Source organism: Balaenoptera ricei, chromosome 6 (genome assembly GCF_028023285.1).
Source record: "Balaenoptera ricei isolate mBalRic1 chromosome 6, mBalRic1.hap2, whole genome shotgun sequence".
NCBI classification, from domain to species: domain Eukaryota; kingdom Metazoa; phylum Chordata; class Mammalia; order Artiodactyla; family Balaenopteridae; genus Balaenoptera; species Balaenoptera ricei.
The window spans coordinates 73,340,038-73,365,244 of record NC_082644.1 but is presented as its reverse complement, the minus strand read 5'-3'; the positions used below and the strand labels follow the sequence as shown (position 1 = coordinate 73,365,244).

General features: G+C 39.0%; 1 protein-coding gene across 1 annotated transcript in view; it reads right to left on the bottom strand.

Moving 5' to 3' along the window:
• The window catches only part of CFAP95 (cilia and flagella associated protein 95), an 86,404-nt gene that overhangs the window by 49,173 nt on the left and 12,024 nt on the right, over positions 1-25,207 (bottom strand). Inside the window, exon 2 of the mRNA XM_059924878.1 lies at positions 13,354-13,462. Coding sequence (XP_059780861.1) covers positions 13,354-13,462 — 109 coding nt within the window. The remainder of the gene's footprint in view (positions 1-13,353; positions 13,463-25,207) is intronic.

Here is a 25,207-nt window from a genome sequence, read left to right as displayed (position 1 = left end):
AGATTTTTTTGTTCTACTTCTGTAAAAAATGCCATTGGTAATTTGATAGGGATTGCATTGAATCTGTAGATTGCTTTGGGTAGTATAGTCATTTTCACAATATTGATTCTTCCAATCCAAAAACATGGTATATTTCTCCATCTGTTTGTGTCATCTTTGATTTCTTTCATCAGTGTCTTATAGTTTTCTGAGTACAGGTCTTTTACCTCCATAGGTAGCTTTATTCCTAGGTATTATATTCTTTTTGCTGCAATGGTGAATGGGATTGTTTCCTTAATTTCTCTTTTTGATCTTTTGTTGTCAGTGTATAGGAATACAAGAGATTTCTGTGCATTAATTTTGTATCCTGCAACTTTACCTAATTCATTGATTAGCTCTAGTAGTTTTCTGTTAGCATCTTTAGGATTTTCTATGTATAGTATCATGTCATCTGCAAACAGTGACAGTTTTACTTCTTCTTTTCCAATTTGGATTCCTTTTATTTCTTTTTCTTCTCTGATTGCCATGGCTAGGACTTCCAAAACTATGTTGAATAAGAGTGGCGAGAGTGGACATCCTTGTCTTGTTCCTGATCTTACAGGAAATGATTTCAGTTTTTCACCATTGAGAATGATGTGGGCTGTAGGTTTGTCATATATGGCCTTTATTATGTTGAGGTAGGTTCCCTCTATGCCCATTTTCTGGAGAGTTTTTGTCATAAATGGGATTTTGTCAAAAGCTTTTTCTGCATCTATTGAGATGATCATATGGTTTTTCTCCTTCAATTTGTTAATATGGTTGTATCACATTGATTGATTTGTGTATATTGAAGAATTCTTGCATCCCTGGGATAAATCCCTCTTGATCATGGTGTATGATCCTTTTAATGTGTTGTTGGATTCTGTTTGCTAGTATTTTGTTGAGGATTTTTGCATCTATACTCATTAATGATATTGGTCTGTAATTTTCTCTTTTTGTAGTATCTTTGTCTGGTTTTGGTATCAGGGTGATGGTAGCCTTGTAGAATGAGTTTGGGAGTTTTCCTTCCTCTGCAATTTTTTGGAAGAGATTGAGAAGGATGGGTGTTAGTTCTTCTCTAAATGTTTGATAGAATTCACTTGTGAAGCCATTTGGTCCTGGACTTTTGTTTGTTGAAAGATTTTAAATCATAGTTTCAATTTCATTACTTGTGATTGGTCTGCTCATATTTTCTATTTCTTCCTGGTTCAGTCTTGGAAGGTTATACCTTTCTAAGAATTTGTCCATTTCTTTCAGGTTGTCCAGTTTATTGGCATAGAGTTTCTTGCAGTAGTCTCTTACAATGCTTTGTATTTCTGTGATGTCCGTTGTAACTTCTCCTTTTTCATTTCTAATTTTATTGATTTGAGTCCTCTCCCCCTTTTTCTTGATGAGTCTGGCTAAAGGTTTATCAATTTCGTTTATCTTCTCAAGGAACCAGCTTTTAGTTTTATTGATCTTTGTTATTGTTTTCTATTTCATTTATTTCTGCTCCTGTCACTATGATTTCTTTCCTTCTACTAACTTTGGGTTTTGTTTGTTCTTCTTTCTCTATTTCCTTTAGGTGTAAGGTTAGATTGTTTATTTGACATTTTTCTTATTTCTTGAGGTAAGATTGTATTGTTATAAACTTCCCTCTTAGAACTGCTTTTGCTGCATCCCATAGGTTTTGGATTGTCATGTTTTCATTGTCATTTGTCTCTAGGTATTTTTTGATTTCCTCTTTGATTTCTTCAGTGATCTCTTGGTTATTTAGTAAAGTATTGTTTAGCCTCCATGTGTTTCTGTTTTTTATGTTTTATTTCCCTGTAATTGATTTCTAATCTCATAGTGTTGTGGTCGGAAAAGATGCTTGATATGATTTCAATTTTCTTATATTTACCAAGGCTTGATTTGTGACCCAAGATGTGATCAATCTTGGAGAATGTTCTGTGTGCACTTGAGAAGAAACTAATCTGCTGTTTTTGGATGGAATGTCCTATAAATATCAATTAAATCTATCTGGTCTATTGTGTCATTTAAAGCTTCTGTTTCCTTATTTTCTGTCTGGATGATCTGTCCATTTGTGTAAGTGAGGTGTTAAAGTCCCCCACTATTATTGTGTTACTGTTGATTTCCTCTTTTATAGCTGTTAGCATTTGCCTTATGCATTGAGGTCCTCCTATGTTGGGTGTATATATATTTACAATTGTTACATCTTCTTCTTGGATTGATCCCTTGATCATTATGTAGTGTCCTTCTTTGTCTCTTGTAACATTCTTTATTTTAAAGTCTGTTTTATCTGATATGAGTATTGCTACTCCAGCTTTCTTTTGATTTCCATTTGCATGGAATATCTTTTTCCATCTCCTCACACTCTGTCTGTATGTGTCCCTCTGTCTGAAGTGGGTCTCCTATAGACAGCATATATAAGGGTCTTGTTTCAGCCAGCCTGTGTCTTCTGGTAGGAGCATTTAATCCATTCACTTTTAAGGTAATTATCAATATGTATGTTCCTATTACTATTTTCTTAATTGTTTTGGGTTTGTTTTTGTAGGTTCTCTTCTTCTCTTGTGTTTCCCACTTAAAGTAGTTCCTTTAGCATTTGCTGTACAGCTGGTTTGGTGGTGCTGAATTCTCTTAGCTTTTGCTTGTCTGTAAAGCTTTTGATTTCTCTATCGAATCTGAATGAGATCCTTGCTGGGTAGAGTAATCTTGGTTGTAGGTTCTTCCCTTTCATCACTTTAAATATATCATGCTGCTCCCTTCTGGCCTATAGGGTTTCTGCTGAGAAAACAGCTGTAAACCTTATGGGAGTTCTCTTGTATATTATTTTTCATTTTTCCCTTGTTGCTTTTAATAATTTTTCTTTGCCTTTAATTTTTGTCAGTTTGATTACTACGTGTCTTGGCATGTTTCTCCTTGGGTTTATCCTGCTTGGGACTCTCTGTGATTGCTGGACTTGGGTGGCTCTTTCCTTTCCTATGTTAGGGAAGTTTTCGACTATAATCTCTTCAAATATTTTTTTGGGTCCTTTCTCTCTCTCTTCTCCTTCTGGGAGCCCTATAATGTGAATGTTGCGGTGTTTAATGTTGTCCCAGAGTTCTCTTAGGCTGTCTTCATTTCTTTCCATTCTTTTTTCTTTATTCTGTTCCTTGGCAGTGATTTCCACCATTCTGTCTTCCAGGTCACTTATCCGTTCTTCTGCCTCAGTTATTCTGCTATTGATTGTTTCTAGTGTATTTTTCATTTCAGTTATTGTATTGTTCATCTCTGTTTGTTCTTTAATTCTTCTAGGTCTTTGTTAAACATTTCTTGCATCTTCTCGATCTTTGCCTCCATTCTTTTTCTGAGGTCCTGGATCATCTTCACTATAATTATTCTGAATTCTTTTTTCTGGAAGGTTGCCTATCTCCACTTCATTTAGTTGAGTTTCTGGGGTTTTATCTTGTTCCTTCATCTGGTACATAGTCCTCTGCCTTTTCATTTTGTCTCTCTTTCTGTGAATCTCATCATTTTTGACAGTAAAATATTTCAATAAATCAATCAACACCATTGAAAATTATATGAAACAAAGATATTGCCAAACTGAAATAATGAGTATTGAAAGGAAATTAATAGCACTACTGGTTCTTAAGTTTATTGACTGCTTATTCTGTATCAGACACCATATTAAGCACTTTATATACATTATTCCCCTAAATACTTAAAGCAACCCTGAGTGTTGTATATCAATCATCGTGGTGGAAGGAAAAGAAAAATCAAATGGGGAATGAAGAGAGTTTAATAAAGAATCTATTTATAAAAGTGTGGCCAGAATTCAGAAAATAAACAAACAATGATGAAGCACCCTGAAGACAGCAATATTGGGGAGGCATAGGGTAGGGCAGTTATGGAACCCAGAATGATCTACTGCTGTAAAGAGAGGGTCACTTGGTAGTTGTGGCTTTCAGAACAGACACAGTGTTTTAGTCTGTTCAGGCTATGTTACAAATATTACAGACTGAGTGGCTTATAAACAACAGAAATTTATTTCTCACAGTTCTGAAGGTTGGGAAAGCCAAGACCAAGGCACTAGCAGTGACTGGTGAGTGCCTACTTCCTAGCTGATAGACAGCCATCTTTTCACAGTGTCCTCGCAATGGCAGAAGTGGGGAAGGAGCTCTCTGGTGTCTCTTTTATAAGGGCATTAATCTCATTCATAAGGACTCCACCCTCATGAATTAATCACCTCCCAAATGCCCCATCTCCTAAGTCTATCACACTAGGAGTTAGAATTTCAACATTTGAATTTGGGAGGGGTACAAACGTTCAACCCATAGCATATAGCCACTGCCAATCCATGGCCCTGCAGGGAGGAAAGCACAGGAATAAATGTCCAAGCCAACTCTCCTCCCACTGCTGATCACCTGTCAGTGCCTTCCAAAGGCCAATTCCTGGCAATTCACAGGAAGCCAGAGGGCAAAAGAGCTCACTGATGCAATCCATAAAGGTCAGCCTGCTTGGCACAGAGCAGGGTTGAGAAGGGTGGAGAGTGGATCTGGAGGGAGAAAGGAAGGACCTTTGGCATAGTTCATCTTCATTTTAAGGAAGGGAAAACTGAGGCTGAAAGGGATAAAGTAATGCCCAGCTAAACCAGAGAGAAAAGTAGAAGTTCCACAATTCAAAACATGCAGTCTGACTCATTCATTCATTCATCCATCCATATCTGTGAAGTGCCAGGCATCCTACTAAGTTCTAGAGCTAGAGTATTAAATAAAACCCAGAGGCTATCCTGGCTGTAGCTTAGGTGAGTTGCAATAAATCATGGGGATAATGGTAATAACAAGAGCACATGGCCAGACACCATTCTAAATGTCTTCACATTAAATGCTCATGAAAACTCTATTCCCACTTTACACCCAAGGAAATAAAGACATGGAAAACTGTAAACTCTTGACCAAAGTTACAACCTAGTAAGTGGTGGAGCCAAGAATCAGTAAGAAGCCATCTGACTCCAGAGCCCACTCTTAACCTCTGTGTTCCTTGTATCAGAGGTAAATGTTATCCCCCAATATTAGACTTCCCATCTTCATCAATAATAGAACCCCCAAATTTTAGCTGGGCCCATGAGGTTTCAGACTACATTTTCTAGTCTCCCTTATACATAGATATGACCAGTGACTGGTTCTGGACAACAGGGCATAAGTGGAATAAATATATACAACCTCCAGGAAAGGTCCTGCTTCTGTTTCTCTTCTTGCTGCATGGAATGTGGACATAATGACAGGTTTCCAGCAGCCATATTGAGCCCTACACAAGGGATGGCAGAGCAAGAAGCTAGAAGCGGTAGGTCTCTGACAGTTTATGGAACTTCCATACCAGTCCTGGCTTGCTATCCTCTAGACTTTTTACATAAAAGAATAAAACCTTATGTGAACAGCCACTGTTGATTTTTGGTTTCTGTTGCACGTAGGCAAACCTAGTCCTACACCATCTTAATGTGAAAAATCACTTTGGTCTAGAAATGTTCATAACCTGACATAGGGTGGATAATTTATAAAAGCACTTCCATATGTTTAAAAGTCTTTGGGGCTTTATATATATATCACAAACTGGAGATTGGCAATTTGATATGTGAGATAGCTAAATTAACACAGCACCAACTCACAGGATAATCACTAAAATTTCCATTTAATTTGCATAATAAAATCTAGCTTGAGTCAAATGGTAATATAAAAAATATCTAATGTGTGTACAGGACGTGCACTTCATGATATCATTCTTATTCCCCGTTTTCCTGAGTATCAATTTTTTTAAGTCCCAATTTCTAATCTTCCAAGATGAACTCTTCCCATATGTGCTACATTTAAGAAAACCCAGGGACTTCCCTGGTTACACAGTGGTTAGGAATTCGTCTGCCAATGCAGGGTACATGGGTGCGAGCCCTGGTCTGGGAAGATTCCACATGCCGCGGAGCAACTAAGCCCATGCGCCACAACTACTGAGCCTGCGCTCTAGAGCCTGCGAGCCACAACTATTGAGCCCGTGCACCACAACTACTGAAGCCCGTGCACCTAGAGCTCGTGCTCCACAACAAGAGAAGCCACTACAATGAGAAGCCCGCGCACCACAACAAAGAGTAGCCCCCGCTCAACGCAACTAGAGAAAGCCCGCACGCAGCAACGAACACCCAACGCAGCCAAAAATAAATAAATAAATAAATTTATTTTAAAAAAAAGAAAACCCAGTAGACATATAACCTGGGTAACAGGTACAGGAAAAGAGCAAGTCACTTAGGGCTTCCCCTCAAGTTCCACATTTGAGTGTAACCAGCCTCTGTGTGCTGAGGATGACTTACCCCCTGGCAGAATCTCTCTTGGCAAGATTCATTTTAAATGATGCCCAATTGACATTTCTTTTTTGGCTTCCTTATAGAGTTCCCTGAAAGCATGCTCCTCTGACCCATACTGACGGAAGTGCAGGTAATTCTCAAGTCAAGTCTCCCCTCTGATGCCACAGGCTGCTTCAGGAACGAGTCAGATCCCAATCCACCTAGTTCCCCGACTTCAGGGCAACATTTATCAAATTGCCGGTCTGATAATGTTCAGGCCCCACACTACAGCTTGATGAGCAGGACATGCTTCCACCCAGCACTGGTGGGTGCTTCCCCACCCAGTGGGGACAAGAGGGATGGGACTCAGCATGTACACCCCTCCAAATGACTCCCCCAAATTCCAAATACTCTCATCCAGGTCTCTTCAGTTTCAACATTTTCTTTCTTTTTTCCTTTTTTTTTAACCTTCAACGTGGATGAGAGATCAAGAGGTTCAAAACCAGTTACTACCCAAATGTTCTGCATGTTCTCATTATGAAATGGAGAAGTTGGCATCTTTTATCTTAGATCTTCAGTCATAATTGAGGAAGAGTCTTATTTTATCCTGTTAAACAGCACTCCCCCTACCACTGCCAAAAAGTCATCATCAAAAAGTAATACAGGGCTTCCCTGGTGGCGCAGTGGTTGAGAATCTGCCTGCCGATGCAGGGGACACGGGTTCGAGCCCTGGTCTGGGAAGATCCCACATGCCGCGGAGCAACTAGGCCCGTGCACCACAACTGCTGAGCCTGCGCGTCTGGAGCCTGTGCTCCGCAACAAGAGAGGCCGCGAGAGTGAGAGGCCCGCGCACCGCGATGAAGAGTGGCCCCGACTTGCCACAACTAGAGAAAGCCCTCGCACAGAAACGAAGACCCAACACAGCCATAAATTAAATAAATAAATGAATAAAATAAATAAATAAATAATTAATTAATTAAAAAATAAACAGCTGTTGTTTACAAAAAAAAAAAAGTAATAGATACTTTGTTAAAAGTCTTTACCTTTAAAAATCATCCAAAAGGCTATTCTTATTTCTCAGCAGTAGTTTTGTCCTGTTTTCTGTTTTTGTGGCTCTACTTTCATGTCTAAGTGAACACAGTAGTACCACATACAGATTATTTAAAGGATCCCAGAGAAGCAGAGAGGCCCCCTTCCCATCATTATTTTGAACAACTGAGACGTACGGGGTGCAAAAAATAATTTCATTATTTTTCTTCACTGCCGGTTCAAGTTAGCCTTTATGGGATTGTTCTTTCCCTGCACCTAGAAGAGATAAATTATGGACAAGTGCCATATTTTCTTCTGGTCACTTTCAGGTAACAAAACCACTGCTTGTCACAAAAGCAGTCTCAGTTAAGTAATTAATATTAGTAGAATAATCACAAGAGGGCCTTTTATTTGTCTAGTTGTCTGAGGGAAGGACGGAGCAGACTAAGCAAAGAAATAGAAAATCAGCCAACCCTCCTTCTACACACACATTCCGCTGCAGACTTCCCTGGCCTGGAGCAGACTCTAGCTGGAGGAGAAGAAAATCTTTAACCTTAAATAAAATTCATCATTTTGATGAGATATTTTAATTATTGAAATGTGACCAATAGACTTTTAATTATCTGAGAGTGACCATAAAAATTATGGAAATTGCACAAGATCTTATCCAGGGGTAGAGAAAGAACTAATTCCACAAAGTAGGGTGAAAAGACAACAGAGGCAAAGAAAGTGTGTGTGTGTGTGTGTGTGTGTGGTGTGTGTGTGTGTGTGTGTGATTGCACCTTTTGAGTGCCATTTGTTCAACCTAACAGTTATACCTGCTTAAGCAAACTGATATATATGAAATATTAAAATCTAGTTTCTCTAAAAGTTAAATGAGGGCATGATTATTGATATAGAAAAAGAGTTGCAAAGGAGGGTAATGGGATCAAAATGGCAGATGCCTCATTTCATTCATGTTCCAAATCCCTAGAAATGGCAGATACTTGATACAATTAATAAGCCCATAGTTACAGCATAAGACAAAGAAAGTACACTCAAGTTGGCCAAAATTTATACAGAATTCCCGAAACAGGAAAGGCAGATGCAATTGTGCTGATATTGGAATAGACAATCCAAAGTAGATCCAGGAGAGGATGCTAGAACCAGTGGCATCAACTCCAAACTCAGAGATTATGGAGATAGGAAGCAAGAGGGAGCCCTGACTCAACAGCCCACTCTCCCTAAATATCTTCCTTTTCCCTGGTGTAAGTGGTTCTCCTCCACTGACATTTTAAATTACTCCATTTACAACAATTTGATCCATATGCCTCTTTCAGGTACTTAGATCTGAATGCTAGAAGCATCTGTAAGACTGTAGTGCTCAAAATACTATTCTACTATGTTAATCAAAGAAAAACATACCTGAACCAATTAGGTAAATGATAATTGAATTTCTCTGGTCCATTATAATTATATGCCTTCTAGGGTCACTAATTTTTATTTTTTTTAATTTTTCTTATTATTTTTTTAACATCTTTATTGGAGTATAATTGCTTTACAATGGTGTGTTAGTTTCTGCTTTATAACAAAGTGAATCAGCTATACATATACATATATCCCCATATCCCCTCCCTCTTGTGTCTCCCTCCCACCCTCCCTATCCCACCCCTCTAGGTGGTCACAAAGCACCGAGCTGATCTCCCTGTGCTATGCAGCTGCTTCCCACTAGCTATCGGTTTTACATTTGGTAGTGTATGTATGTCCATGCCACTCTCTCACTTCGTCCCAGCTTACCCTTCCCCCTCCCCGTGTCCTCACATCCATTTTCTACGTCTGTGTCTATATTCCTGTCCTGCTAGGGTCACTAATTTTTAAATGTTGTATTTTCATCCACTAAAACAGCTCATATTTGAGACCTACTTAGGTATTCATCTATTCATAAAATGAATGTTAGCACACATTTGTACACTTTTAGCACACTTTTTTCATTTATTTGTCATTTTTAAGTCCAAAGTGACTGTGATGCTGTTAAAACTTATATTAGCCTAATTTGCTCATCAGTGTTGTCCTGTTAGTTCCAAAAATGCCTTGGCATTGATCCATAAGCTGTATAAGAAAAATCTGTTTAATGAAATTTCTCAAGTTCCTCTTTGTTCCTTTATATCTAAAATTTCTCACCTTCTATGACACAGCATCAAATCTGCTCTGTATTTAATCCTTCTGAGTTTATGGGATTCAATATGCAGCACTTCCTCAGAAGTGCCCTTACGTAAGCCATTGTGACAGGGCCTTTGGTAGTGCCGTGAGGGTCCATGGGTGAGGAACTTTACAAATGAAGAAACAATGATAAAAGTACTCTTGATCATTTATTTTGCATGGGACTCACTCTGTTATAGCTAAGTAGTACATCAATAAAGTCCAAATAAAATACCAAAACAAAATATTGGAATTTAAAACACTATTTCCCATAATCACGTGGACTAATAAGACAATCAGAGAAACTCCAGTGGCTTGAATTAAATTACTGCTCTGCTGTGAATCCATGGTCCCACTCAGCCTCCTGAAGCCTGAGGGGCCACTGGGGTAGGAATTCGATTATGCCACTACTGAAATTTAGGTAGTATGTTTCCAGATTCCACCAACAGATGGTTCCTTTAAACATTCACCTCAGGAGCTTCACGGTGGTCACCTCCACTAGGAAGCCATCTTTTTTTTTTTTTTGGCTGCACCACCACTCAGCTTGTGGGATCTTAGTTCCCCAACCAGGGAGTAAACCCAGGTCCTTGGCAGTGAAAGCACAGAGTCCTAACCACTGGACCGCCAGGGAATTCCCTAGGAAGTCATCCTTGACCCTCCCATCAATCCATTTCAGTTCAAGTGCCCCTCACAGCATCCTGATCTTCTCCGTGTCATATCATCCATCATGCACACTGCCACTGTGGTTGTAGGCACCCATTAACCCCATAAGTCTGTGAATTCCTGATGTACAGTGACCTTGCTTTGAATTATGTTTCTTACCCCAGCACTCAGCATAGTAACTTGGCACACATTTCTTATCCCAGCACTTAACAAAATAACAGGACCTTAATACATGTTTGTTAAATACAGTCTTCTTTCCTTTCTTCCTTCCACAAATATTTACTGAGTGCCAACTATGTGTCAGACACCATTCTGGGAACTGGAGATACAGCAGAGAACAAAACAGACCAAAGTCCCTTCTCTCATGAAGCCTGTATTCTAGTAGGGGGAGACAGACAATTAACAACTAAAAAGTCTTAAGTATGTCCAGTCATTGAAGTGCCATGAAGAAAACTAAAGTAAAGGAAAGGGATAGAGAGATGTGAACAGACTTCTGTTTTACACACAAATGGGCAACTGGCTCATTGAACAAGTGGGACTTGTAAGTAGGTACAATTAGAAAACAAATCTATTCTTCTTCCATCGCTGCCCATTCATAGTTACTTGGAGGGTCTTATTCTTTTTTATGTTCTTTGATGAAATATAGGACAGGCTCCAGGACTTTTCTGGTCACTCTCAGATAATATATTGATAAAAACCTTCTTGTTACTTCTGTCTCAAGAAGAGCCTTTTTGAGGTAAGTAAAATGCCCAGTCCCATGTACTAGCCAAAACTTCATTTAAAATGAAAGATTCTCATTCCTCCACCTTGGGCATGTTTTAGTCTGGCCTGCTTCAGTTGGCTTCCTCCCAATTGTCCCCCTTGGACTTCTTCCTTATACACCAACTCCTTCTGGCTCCTTGAGCGTTTAAGATGAGGGTGAGGGGACATGAGGAAGGAGAGAAGCAAATGCAGGAAAAGTGGATATGTAATCTTGTTTTGGTTTCCTCTGGGCGTGTCTGTGTCTGACCCTGTCTGGCACTGAAGGACGTTCAAAGCTGACTTTCCTAGGGTGTTCTAATAGAAGCTGAGAGTCTTTCTGGGAATATTCAATGCTATGTTCTGTGGTACAGGATGCCAATTTCTGCACTTAAATGTCCTGTCTTAGCCCATAGGAATACAGTCGATCCCTGTTCCATCCCTACATGAGGTGCTCTTGGGCAGGCTCTAAAATGGCTCCCTGTCATCTTTCTCTTTTACATGGCCCATATCTGATCCCCCAGTGCCACATCTGGGCCTGAGTACTCACTTATCCTTGCCCCACCACTGATGTATATGTAGCTAGTTCCTCTCTTTCTGCTCTGCTGCTTCAGACAGATCACCAGAGCCTCATATCTATAACTTCACCAGGAACCCAAGGGGGTTTGCAGATGAGACTTACAGCACACCTTTTTCAAAATCCTGTCTCTATTTTCAAACTGAATTTTGACTTTGCTGCATGTTGGGAAGCGGATCCAAGTTTGGTTCATTAACATTCCTATCTAATACACACCGTAAACCTGGTAGAGGAAGGACAAGGTTTCAATGACTATGAATGAAAGTCATAAAGAAGGTAAATATTATTTATACATCCTCTATTAAACTAAGGCTTAACTGCTACAATGCATGGAATACAAGGAATGAATATTTGAGGTTCCTACACCTCATATTTCACTTCATCTCACTTCCTCCCACAATCCAGAGACCAAGAAGATTTTCACTTATCAAAAATAAATGTTTTTAAGGGTCAAAGATGCTAAGTGCATGCCAGGCAATGCCTGCCTTGCCCAACTTGTTCTTGTCCTCACCATGCTCAAGAAAGCAAGGGTAAGCTGGGTTTGGGAGAGCAGGGCAGCGTGGTTATTTTCTGAGTTGGGCATTGGCCTCTAGAGCTCCATCCATGTTCTGGCTAATGACCAATTAGGCAGCCTGGTGCAAAGGCAAGAAGGCAGGGTGGAAACTGAGGAAACCATCAGAATGCCCCTGAGATTTAAGCTGTGGGACAAAAGGAGAACAGAGCAGAGAGAAACAGAGATGCCAAGAGAGATTGTGTGTGTGTGTCAGATAGAGAGAAGAGAGAGAGAGAGAGAATGTCTTGCTTTAGAGCCATCTTGGTTCCTACAAGTGTCCTTGTTCCATATCCAGGCAGCCGTATCTTTACAATAAATCCCCATTTTTCAGGCTATCCTTATTGTTCTCTGTCTATGGTAAACTATAACAGGAAGGGAGGAAACAGCATGGACTCTGCTAAGCTCATTCATTCCCATCACCCTGGAGAACAGAGAATTTTCTAGAACCATTCCCAAAGTAGAATTATGGATCTTCCTAGGCTCACCCTTTTTCAAAGTAGCCCAGCCTTTTGGGGGCAAAATATGATATACAAACCCAGTCTTCTCAACACATTCACATCCATCCCTGTCAAATTACCAGCTCTTCAGGCCCCAAGGCCATCCTATGAGGTTGAACTGAGTCTTCAACTAGTCCCAAAACTCTTGACATTGTAGGACACAATTTGGGAGTCTTTAGGGAGTTGAGTTCCTGCACACTGATTGAGCAGACACCTAAATAGCCAAGGAGTAACCCACCCACAGCAATTCAAATAGGAAGTAATTATGCAATGGATACTCCTTTTGTAACTTAGTTGTACAAATGTTATGAGAATAATAACAGCATGTTTAAATTACTCACAATTCTATCCCCTTAAGACAAGTACAAAAGATCTGAAACCCAAAGAACTGGGTTCAGACTCTCACTCTTCCACTCCCTGGCTGGGTGACTTTGAGTAAATCACTTAACCTCTAGGAGATTCTCCCCATTTGTAAAATAGAGATAATAACACCTACTTCACAGGGTGATGGCGAAGCTTAGTGGAGACATCTAGCAAGATGTTGCAGCTGCAGCAACAGCATCATAACAATAATGATAACTTCTTGAGCACTTTCTATGTGCCAGGCATTGAGTTAAGCACTTTATTTGCTTTATTTTATTTAATTTTCCAATAAACTTATGAAGTGCGCCCATTTTACAGGTAAGGTCACTGAAGCACACAGTGGCTAGGTCACCTGCCTAAATTACTAACACAGCTAAGAGGAGTACTGACAAAGTGCTCCTCCCTCTACTTTTTCATGTTTTACTAGGAGGAAGATTCCGGACTTAAATTAGTAGCTACTACTTACTGGGGGTTCGTTGGTTCCAAGTCGCCAATATGTTGAATTACACAGTTTTTTTACTTCTTCAGGACCCTCTATATCATAATCTTTGGGATAAGTTTCTCTGTCACGGTGCCTTAAGAAAAAAATTAGAATCTGTTAAGGGATAAACCTTATTTATCATGTATTGCATTTGAATGTTGTAAAAATGATGCAATGAAAATTTACTATATTTGTGACCTTGTTCTAATAATAAATTTACTGGATTTGGGACATGTATTTCCCATCTCTTTTCAAGTAATGCTGAGGCTACTTCCTAAAAACAATTTAGCACATGTGATAAAACTAATAGTATCACGAAAACAATACTTATCCAACACAGTAATTATTCAGTGACTCCAATGAAGTGAATCTTATTTAATAATGTAGATTAGTTACTGAAATAAATTCTAAAATAAGACATGTAGTATATTAGAAAGGCAACTTACCACTTCAGAAATTTTTCTACCATGAATTTTAATTACAATTTTTTTTCAAAACGAGAGCAAAATATTTACTCATATGGATTTATAACAGTGCTTCCTGCTCCTAAAGAGGGTCTAAAGGAAAAACAGTTCTTAAAACATGTAGATGAAAGAGGAAAAAAATATTCTGAACATCTTGACTGAAAGGGTGGTTGGATAATAATAAAGGAGGGATTTGGGGATAGGAAAGGAAAAAGGAGGTGAGGTGTCCCGCAACCGAAGTAGCTATTTTCACAAAGCTTTCTTGGGTGAGATAAAGGAAGCTGAACCCAAACACCCATCAAAAGATGCTTTGCTATCAAGGGATACAGGGCTAGGACTATGTGAGGGACACTGAGGTACCCAAGAATTCTTCCATCCATACACCCATCTGTTCATTCATTCAGCAAATATTTAAAGTACCTATTACATGCCAGGCATTTTGCTAAGGGATACAATGGGGAGTAAGTGTGATGTAATCCCTGCCTTCAGTTGTTCGTAGTCTGGAGAGAGACAGGCAATTAAACAAGAAAAATCTACAGTGTGGTAAGTGTGGGCACAGGACTATAGAAGCAGAACAGTATGCACTAACCTGGATGGGGCACCCAGCCTCCAAGTTAGAAAACCCTTTAGGATCTGACCCCCCACCTAATCCCACTGCAGTGGAGCTGGGCCCCCACACTGCATTCAGATTATACACTTACCTCCCCACCTCCAAGCATGGAAGCAGAGCTCTGCAAAGAACACAGCAGAGAGGGAGCCCAGCATGTGAGCCTTCTGTCCTCCTCACGCCTGAGCATTAATTGCTAAACACTAAGAGTATTTTGGTACCATACCATTTTTTGAGAGCCTGAGAGAAAGCCCTCACTGAAGTTCTTTGGGGAAATATTGAACATTAAGAACCAGGAGTAATAGAGTGTACGGGGCCATGGGTTTGAGTCATTGCTCAGCCAGGTCCTAGCTGTGTGACCTTGGGGGAAGTCACTTAATTTTTCTGTGCTTTTATTTTCACATGTGTAAAATGAGGACAGAAATTATACCAATTCCTTTTAAGATTTTTATAAGAGTTAAAAGGAAAAAAATTAAAGGCGGAAGGTCCTTCAAATACTGTAAAGAACCATATAAACTTATGTACAGTGAATACTAATCCAGCTTCAAAAAATTCTGGTGTACAAGAATTGCAACTTAACTTTTCCATAATTGTACTTAATTTCTTTTCCAAGTGCTCATATTTCCAGGTGGAAAAAAGTTAATCTTGGTCAATTCTGGGTCCCTTCCAACTCTAAAGAGTTCATGTGATACCACAATGGCAAGAATCCATCTTTGTTGTCATCATATCTCCTTGCTGGCATCTGTGGAAACATCCTCATTCTCCTGTGGTCTTCCGTTATGGATCCGTGCAGATCTCTGCTATGCCCTCCTATTCCTGCCACACAGTCTACACAGACTGGTACTTTGCCATAAGGGTGCCACTATCCACCCCACCAAAAACCTTTTTGTGCCCCTCTCCAACCAGGGTTCCTGGAAACGCAGATCCTGTCCCTGAGCTGTTTGCCTGGACCACCAAGAAGGCACTTGTTTCATGTCCCCACCACACTAGGCTTGGGGGACACAAGAGCCCCACATTTCAACAGCCCTGAAAACACTACCCTGGGAATGAAGGGTTAGGCAGTGATAGGTCCCATCTGCTCTAGGATTTCCAAAGTCTTAATTCAAACTGGGGATCCCAGACAAATCCACATGTTCTCAACTTCTCTGGCCTCCTCCATCTTCAGTCCATGGACTCTTCATCTACTGTGGGAGAGGGCAGCCCAGCTCTTCATCTGTTCTTCCAAATCTATGGTGTAATCCTAAAACCTAAGCTTTTGAACTCAAAGCCAAGAATTTGGCTCTTTTGCTGCCTGCTGGGTCATTCTTCCCTGAGGCAATACATCCAGAATATCTCGCTAGGAGCATAGGAGTGAAGGGGAAAGCACCAGTTAACATTTCAATGTATTATCTCCAGGGCCCACCTCTTTTTTTTTTTGAACATCTTTATTGGAGTATAATTGCTTTACAATGTTGTGTTAGTTTCTGCTTTATAACAAAGTGAATCAGCTGTACATATACATATATCCCCATATCCCCTCCCTCTTGCGTCTCCCTCCCACCCTCCCTATCCCACCCCTCTAGGTGGTCACAAAGCACCGAGCTGATCTCCCTGTGCTATGCGGTTGCTTCCCACTAGCTATCTATTTTACGTTTGGTAGTGTATATATGTCGATGCTACTCCCCAACCTCTTTTTTAGGCACTGTAGGCACAGTGCCCAGGGCTTGTGATACTTTTAGGGGCCCAGGAGAGTGTTTTAATCATTTTCAAATCAGAAAAAAAAAGAATATAATCCAGTTTGAATTATATCCATCTTTATACCAAAGCAGTCATAAACTATCATTTTAAACTTTTTTTTAATGGAGGAAGAGGCCCATGGAGGCAAAGATAATTAGTGTCCATGAAAGTCAGAATGCAGCCTGATTATCCCATCATGTATTTTAAGTTGTATTATAACTAGATGATGACAAAACATGCAGACATGTTCCTTTTCTTACCACAATCTCAGATAACAGCCAAAAGCCCAGCACTAAAACATGAATCTATAATGAAACTTTGGAGGACTGAGCTAATGCAGTTGGCATTCCCTAATGCCTGCTAGCTGCCCACAAATGATGTGCCCACAGTCTGCAGGCTCTAAGAGATACACAGCTGAAGACCTGCCCCTACTTCCCAGAGGCTGCCAGCCTAGCAAAAATAAATATACATGTTTAAAAAATTATAAAATATATAAAAAATGGTAAAATATAAAATTAAATATAAAATATATATTTACTATATACTAAATATGTATTTGCTACATATAATAACAGTAAAAATGATTAGTGTATTATAAAGGAAATGGGAGGCCTAATTATTCCCTGACTTTATTATGTCAGTTGAACATTGGCTTGTGCCTCAGCTTCCCGGAGATGAACTGAGAATCATACACTGAGGACAAATCAATTGATTGAGAGTCTCAAATGAAAAGTGACATAAAAATGCAAATATTATTATGTGTAACAATGTTGTGTCTAGGGGCTTCCCTGGTGGCGCAGTGGTTGAGAATCTGCCTGCTAATGCAGGGGACACGGGTTCGAGCCCTGGTCTGGGAAGATCCCACATGCCGCGGAGCAACTAGGCCCGTGAGCCACAACTACTGAGGCTGCGCGTCTGGAGCCTGTGCTCCGCAACAAGAGAGGCCACGACAGTGAGAGGCCCGCACACCGTGATGAAGAGTGGCCCCCGCTTGCCGCAACTAGAGAAAGCCCTCGCATAGAAACGAAGACCCTACACAGCCAAAAATAAATAAATAAATTAATTAATTAATTAAAATAATAATAATAATGTTGTGTCTATCTACAATATGCTTTGTTGGGTATTCTTACTTTGTCAATACCCATTAAGTTTTATAGCATCTTTGTAAGACAAATATATATATATACATAAAAATAAAAATAATCAAGGTGTTATTTATATATATATATGCACTTTATATAGCCTTGTTTGCCTTGCTACCTGCCTTTATTTATGGTTGCCATGACTTCTCATTTACTGCAATAAAAATTCTTTATGGGAAAATAATGAATATAATGATATAAAATTTACAATGTCTCTAGAACAGTAACTTTCAAACTTTTTGATCACAGTCCCCACCTATATACCCTTACAATCCACCCTGAGACGTTTGCCAGTGTCTGGAGACATTTTTAGCTGTTGCATCTGGGTGGGGTGGGTTGTTACTGGCATCTAGTGGGTGGAGGCCAGCAATGCTGCTGAGCATCCTACAGTGCACAGGACGGCCACCACAACAAAGAAATATCTGATCCGAAATGTCAAAAGTACCAAGGTTGAGAAAGCTCTAGAGAATGACTGTGTACCAGATTCTTAGATTAGTGGTCCCCAAACCTTAGCATTTCATGGAGTAGCAAAACTTTACACTTGTAAATTTGTAAAACCAACCTAAAATTGCCAACATTTTGTCTTGACAGGAACATTAAAAATAAAATAACCATCTATCATCTTTAATACAGAGACTTTTAACACCAAAGTAAAAACGATCTTAGAGTCTTTTAAGCTGAATAAATTTAGCTATATGAAAACCTTGCTACATTGCTACGTTGTCTTTACAGTTTGTACATCACCTTGGATTAGTAAAAAAGGTCATTATTGACCAACACTGGTCTAGTCTACAGACTAGATCTGCAGATATTAATTTTCCCCAGATATGAATTTGATAGCAGCAGTCAGTTCAAGGCTAAAGCAGCTTGAATATAGGTATTCTGTGCTACTAACTGAAGGAAGAGCTGTGTTTTTGATGTCAGGTGTGCAGACACAGGCTGACATTCTTGCTGGGAGGAGAGCCTCCAGGGCCTCCTGCCAGCAGGGCCAGAATCTTCCTTGACAATCAGCCTTGCTTCTGATGAGAACTTTGCTCTATCAAGCCCAAAGCTAAACACTGTGGCTATTTCTTTATAAGAGAAATCTTTACATAAGACATCCTTAATTACAAGAAAGGAAATTTGCTTTCTCTACCGTACTGTGGGAGAAATAGTATGAATATGAATAGAATTACAAACAGGGCAAAGGCTGACAGGACAGGATCAGAGCTGTCAACTGTATAAAAAGGAGCTTGGAACCATGACCCTGCTGTCAAAAATGCCACTTGGACTGATTCAGAGAGGATTAAGGTCAACAGAATCTAGTAGGGCAAAGATAGCACGAGCAGGTCCCATTCTAGACAACTCCCCACCACCAATCCTACAATCACCTGAACACTCTAGCTCCTGTATTTCCTGTCTCCTCCAGCCTAACATAGTCCCAAGTAAAGCCTTGTGAAAAGCACTTTCTGGATCTGTATCTGGGGTCCTTTGGGAGCTTGAGTTTCCTACCATAAGGGTTGGATGATTTCACATCAAATCAAATCTGTAAGTTCCCCTTGACTGAACACATATAAGTCCTTAAGTGAGTTGCAGGACTAAACAAACAACTCCAGAGCATACTCAGGTAGGGATCTGCAGCTCCCCTCAGGCTGCCCCAAGCCATCGTGGTCCAGTTCCCAGAGGAGGACAGGTGGGGTTAGACCACAGGATTCTCCTTGCAGGAGAGGAGACCAAGTTACTCTCTACGGTTTCTGTGGTCCCATGACTAAGTGGGGGAAGCAAAGTGGGGGTTTGCAAAGAAACCATTATCTTTATCACTTCTCCACCTTTCACATTTTAAAATAATTGTCCATTAATGAATCTTCCTTTTCATTAGACTAAGAACGTTTAGACACAGGGATCATTTTTTACTCATCTTTGTGATCTCAGTGCCTAACAAAGACTAACACGTTGTAAATGCTCGTTAAATCTTAAATGATTGAGTGATTGAATTTCTTACATTTTGTTACTGTCACCTTAATATAAATGCTGAAAGCAAAGGCTTTCAAATGTGTCCATAAAAATAAAGAGCATCCCAGCTCTCTCTACAAAAGCACACATAAAAAAGGAGTGATTATGCATATAGAGATGCTAGTTCTTTGCAACAAAAACTTGTCTCTAGAGGAATTATAAATCTGCTTGCTGAATGGGAAAACTCTCAGCATACATATGCATGACACTGATTGCAAAGGGGGTGTGGATCCGAGCAATATCTGACATGTGAACAATGAAAATCGAGCCGAATTCTGGTTTCTGGTTACTTGACAAGAGACACATTTTCTTTGTGAATTTCAAAGATGTTAAAATTATGTTTAGTTAAGACTCCAGATAGCAGAATATATTAATTTTAAGTTTTAGAATTATTAATGTAGTTCACAACTACTCTGTCAGCTATTGTTATTTTCTGAGGTAAATCTAAGCCAAATGAGAAGAGAAAGATACCTTTTCCATTAGGTTTTATAATCGTCTGCTATCTAGGACTTTAAGAGAAAATTACCCCAGAGAGTCAGCTATATCTCCTGACACATTAGAAGCATTAAAACCAATAGAATCAAAGACTACAAAGAAATATTTGACAATCCTCTTTAAAGATTTCACAGGCAAATGATTTATATGCCAAGATAATGCTATTTGGCAGCGCATTTATCAAACTGACAAATGAAGACTTTTGGATGTATTTGCAAGAGTCATAAAGAAAATCTTACGTCCTTGGGAAAAATGGTGACATTTCAGACTTATGAAGAGGGACACTGTTTTTCAATGTGTCTCATGCTGTATGCAATCTGTGCATCTATAACTATGAAACCACACAATTTGAAACCTAAACTGCACTCAAAAGAAAAATATTTGACGGAGACAGGTAAGTGAAGTTATTTTCTTCACTCAACATATATTGAGTGGCATGTAAATAAGACCCATCATTATTATGAATATTTTTTCATAAGAAACTCTTCAAAAACAGGAAGCCCTATGGAGAATATTGGGAGTAAACAAAAGGAATACAGCATGGGAGCCTATCTTAACAGTTGAAATGTTAAATAAATGTTGTCAGTATGATTAACTGCCAAACACATGACTTTGAAAACAGCTGGAGGAACATGTATTAAATGGGGTGACACTATAATTGATTATCCCACCTGGGACACTGTGAGTGGGGAATTAGGTACTAGGTACACTGGGAGTGGTGAAACCAGGATTGTCCTGGTCAAATCAGGACTGGGACATTCTGTTACCCTATGTTTTGACTACTGGATCTCAATTATCTTAAGATCCTAGGAAACTTCTTATGGTTCCTTTGATCTCCCCTCCAGAAACAGCTTACATCGGCTGGCCATAGACACTCTGGGTGGTGGAACAGTAGGACTAAAAAGAGACCGAGTTTTTAAAGTGTATTATATAACAGTAATTACTGTTATCCAAAGAACACCTTGACAGTATATTGGCATGAATGGCATGGAGACCAATTTGGCCCCTGCAAAACAAGAAACAAATGCCTGATTACCTGCATAAACTCCTATCCCTATAGTCTTAATATTACCAGCTTAGATAATTTGAATTAATTACTCTAGAATAACATCAAATGATTATATTATGTGAGCTTAAGGACCATTTTAATGCACACCTCCATGAATCCATGAGCAATGCATACTGAGTAGATAATACAAGGTTCTGTGGTTTCAAAGCAATTCATTTTATTCACATTAGAAACAAATGAAAAAGCCTTTCTTCATAAATAGTATCAATAGTTAAAACAGTCTTCCATTATGCATATAGCTACACAAATGAGCACTTTTTCCATTTCTTCCTAGAAATCATTCAAAAGCAGCAAAGGAAATGGAAAAATTAAAAGAAAACTAATTTTTAGCGAAGTTATCGTATAATCCCTAGATTACATCATGTGCAAGGGCCACTTTGAGCAGCCAAGATCCAGCTGAAGACAAGTGGAAGAAGCAGAGACAAGAAAGAGGCTATAGCAAGAAATCTCAGTAGTGAGACTGCCCAGAAGTAGGAGCTCTCAGAGCACCAGCCAAACTACATTCCCATAGTTATGCAGATAAACTCTTTCACTGAAAACAATGGAAAATGCTAGAATATATATATATTTACATTTTGACACATTAAAAGTATTTAAGAGCTGAAAATCCAGTGGGGAATTTCCAGGCCAATTTTTGGATGAAAGCCTGTAACCAAAGGGGTAAATAGAACTTTAAAACACCAAATCTGCTGATGCCCTTGGGATATTTGCTAATATTGCACAGGGGCAATGGCTTCAGGGGCTAGAGGAACTAAAGTCTAGCCCTGGAGCTAACCTAGGAGGGGAGTTTTACAAGGAAGTCTTCCATATGTGATAGATATTATGCTCGCCAATACAATTTCTCCTTTTTACTGGGAATATAAGAGGTTAAATTCCCAGCTCCCTTGCATTTAGTGAGGCCATGTGACTAGCTCTGGCCAATAAAATTAAAATGAGCAGAAATGATATATGTCATTTCTGGACTAAGACAGTGAAAGCTCTTATGTAATTCTCAACTCTTTTTTTCCCCTGCCAGAGCAATTGATGACTTTCTAGATGGTGGAGCCTCAATCAACCTGAGTCCCAGAGTATCTATGTGGAGGAGAGCCTACCCTCCACCAAAAACCTAAAGCAGACTCTGTGTGAGCAGGAAGTAAATCTTTATGTGTTAGGCCACTGAGATTTTTGGAGCTGTTTGTTATCATAGATTAAGCCTAGCCTACTCTAACACAAAAATAAGTACCAGAAGTGGGGTGGGTGCTATCATAGCAAAAATCTAAAATACATGGCACTGGCTAAAGACCAGGCAAAGACAATAGGAAGCTGGTATCAGAGGCTGGAGAGGTCAAACATTTGATAGCCTCAGTAGGTACCTAGTGAGATTGGGAAAGAGACTGGAAGACAGTTGTTAGTTCTACATGCAAATAGCTATTGATAATTGGTTTTGCCAAAGTATTTTAAAAAGAGAGAGAGATAAATTCAGGAAATTGTCTAGTTTACAAGAAGATAGAAGGAAATGAGAGATTCCAGAAATTTTGAGCCTTGAAATGTTAAAAGGGCCAACAACTTTTAGATCTCAAACAGTAAGAGAAAACTGAAAAAGACTTTTTCAAGACAAAGTTCCATTAAAGCTCAGCCTGGCAGCAAAGTTCATCCTATTGTTAGACCCTCCCAGTGAGTTAAGTTGCACTGGAGCAAGCACATGCTTAAGGAGAGAGCCAAAAAAAAATTCCCAGGGTTTCTGATTTCTATAACTACAATAGTATCAAAGTGACAGTCAAGGTATTACAAGGATAAAAAGTAAAGAAATATAGCAAGTCTGAGGACTTTGTCTAGAAAGAATGGAGAATGAGGTTACCAGCAGCTGGAACTAACTGGATTCAAACATGTAAGAAACTTACTAAACTTTTAAGAATTGTACTTCCAAGTAAGCCAGGGGTGTGCATTTAAAAATCCTTTAACTGTTCAATACTTAAAATAACTTTTGGCCCCCAAACTTCTGGGAAGAAAAGGTGAACTGAAAAAGCAAAACAACCCATAGAAGGGCATATTCTACAACATTCATTGCAGGTGTGGTCAAAGAGAATATTGGAAAAGAAAAGATGATACACAGGGCAGAGCCAAGGGCCATAAAGAACAATGGGAAAAGTATGCTGCCAGAAAACAGAGTCAGGGTCTAAGCAAAGAACATTTCTGACACCAATGTAGTACTCCCTAACAATGTCTGTCTGACAGGACTTAAGAAGGACCATAGACAAATGACTGCCCTTTCCATCCTTCCTCTTTCTGAATCGGAGTGCTTATTACGTTATCTTGTCTCTGTCCCGCCACTTTATATTGGTTATATGGAGACCAAGCAGAAAAATTTTCTGCTTTATAGATTTTTGAACCAAGTAGAGCCACACTAGACTTGGTAGAAAAACAATAGCATAACATATGGAGATCTTGGACTTCTGACCTATGACTAGATAGAATTTGGGTCATTTTCCTTGGGTAAATGGGTAAACATAATTGGTCTGCATGTAGAAAGAGTAAAACCACTATTTGGTGACCTGCCTAAAGAACACAACTTCAAGTGCACATGGAACTTTCATAAAAATTAAGAAAAAATATTTCAATATGTTTGAAAGATATAAATGGCAATACAATAAAACTAGAAATTCATAACACATTTAAAAAGAGATTCTTCTTCAATCTGGAAATATGTAAGCACTTCATCAAACAACTCTTTAATCAAAGATCAATACAAACAAATTGTTGAATTTCTCAAAAATACCAATAAATAGAAATACCACTTATAAGAATCCATAGGATATAGCTGAAGTAGAACCCAGAGAAAAATTCAAGTTTTAAGTACTTATATCAATAGAAAAGAAACAATGAAAATAAATAAGTGAAACATCTAATTCAAAAACATTAAAAAGCACAAGTAAGCCAAAAGAAATCAGAATGATAGAATAATTCAAAATAAAAGCAAAATTAAATAAGTTAGAAAGCAGAATAAATGAATAAGTAAGCAAAATAGACAAACTCCTATCTAAAAAATCAAGGAAAAGGGCAGGGGGAGATACAAACAGAATAATATTCCATACATAGGAATATATATTATATGACTCCATTCATATGAAATGTCCAGAATAGGCCAATCTGCAGAGACAGGAAGTAGATTTGTGGTTGTCTAGGGCTCGAGGGCAAAGGGAGGAGGATTTCTTTTAAGGTTAATAAAACTGTTCTAAAATCAATTGTGTTGATGGATGTACAACTCCATGAATATACTAAAAGCCTTTGAATTATACCCTTTAAAAGGGTGATAGTAGAATGTAAACTATATCTTAATAAAAATAGGATATAACCATCAAAAGAAGAAAACATTTTAAATCATTAAAGACTACTTTCCATAACTCGATGCAAATATATTTGGAAAACTAGACGGCACACATAACTTTCTAAAAAAAACAATTTACAATTGTTCTCAGTAGAGACAAAAAGTCTAAACAATTTCCAAAGAAGAAACAGAGAAGCTGTCAAAGGAAAAAAGAGCTACCATCTGAAACAGTACTAGGCCCAGATGGTTTTATTGTGGGAGGAAATTTCTTAACTGTGCCTGAATGTCTAGCAGGACATTTGAACTGCCTTGAGCTGCTCACTTGTCAGAGGTACACAGGCATTGGTGGCGTGAATAACACCTATAATAAATCACATTATATTCACTATACTCACTTTGACATACGTGTAAACCAACCTGAAGTGGTCTTTCCCAACTATTTATATTTATTACTGGATTGTTTTAAAATACCAAAAAATTCCCGTAAGTAAAATGTAATTTATCTAGATGAAATTCTTCTAATTCATACAACACACATACTTATTATTTTAAGGTCTAGGTAGAAGCCCACAATATCTTAACCTCTAGGAGATTGCCTGCAATGAAAATTTGGTTGCTTTGTTGGCATGCACCCCTACAATGAGAGCAGGTGCCAATGAGCCCTGAAAGCTCAGGATTCTTATACAAGTAGGGAATTCCTTTTCTGTGAAGATCTTTCAGAGACGTTGCTAATCACACCCTTGCTATGAATGGCCATATGCAAACTAGCTAATATATATCTGTTGTCCCTACCCATATGACTGTAGGTTTATGGATATGTAACTTGGGCATCATATAGATAGATGGATAAATGGTATTAAGATGCTGTGGCCACCCGAGGATTGGAGTCACAATTCTTGCAATCACACACTTGACATCACTAGTTACCAGTCATTGTGCAATCAAAAATGCACACATATTTTCAAACACTCTGGGGGAAGGAACAGTAATGCCCTCAGTTGAAAACTAACTAATGTGCCATCTTTAGTTCTCCATGTGAATCCTAGGAGC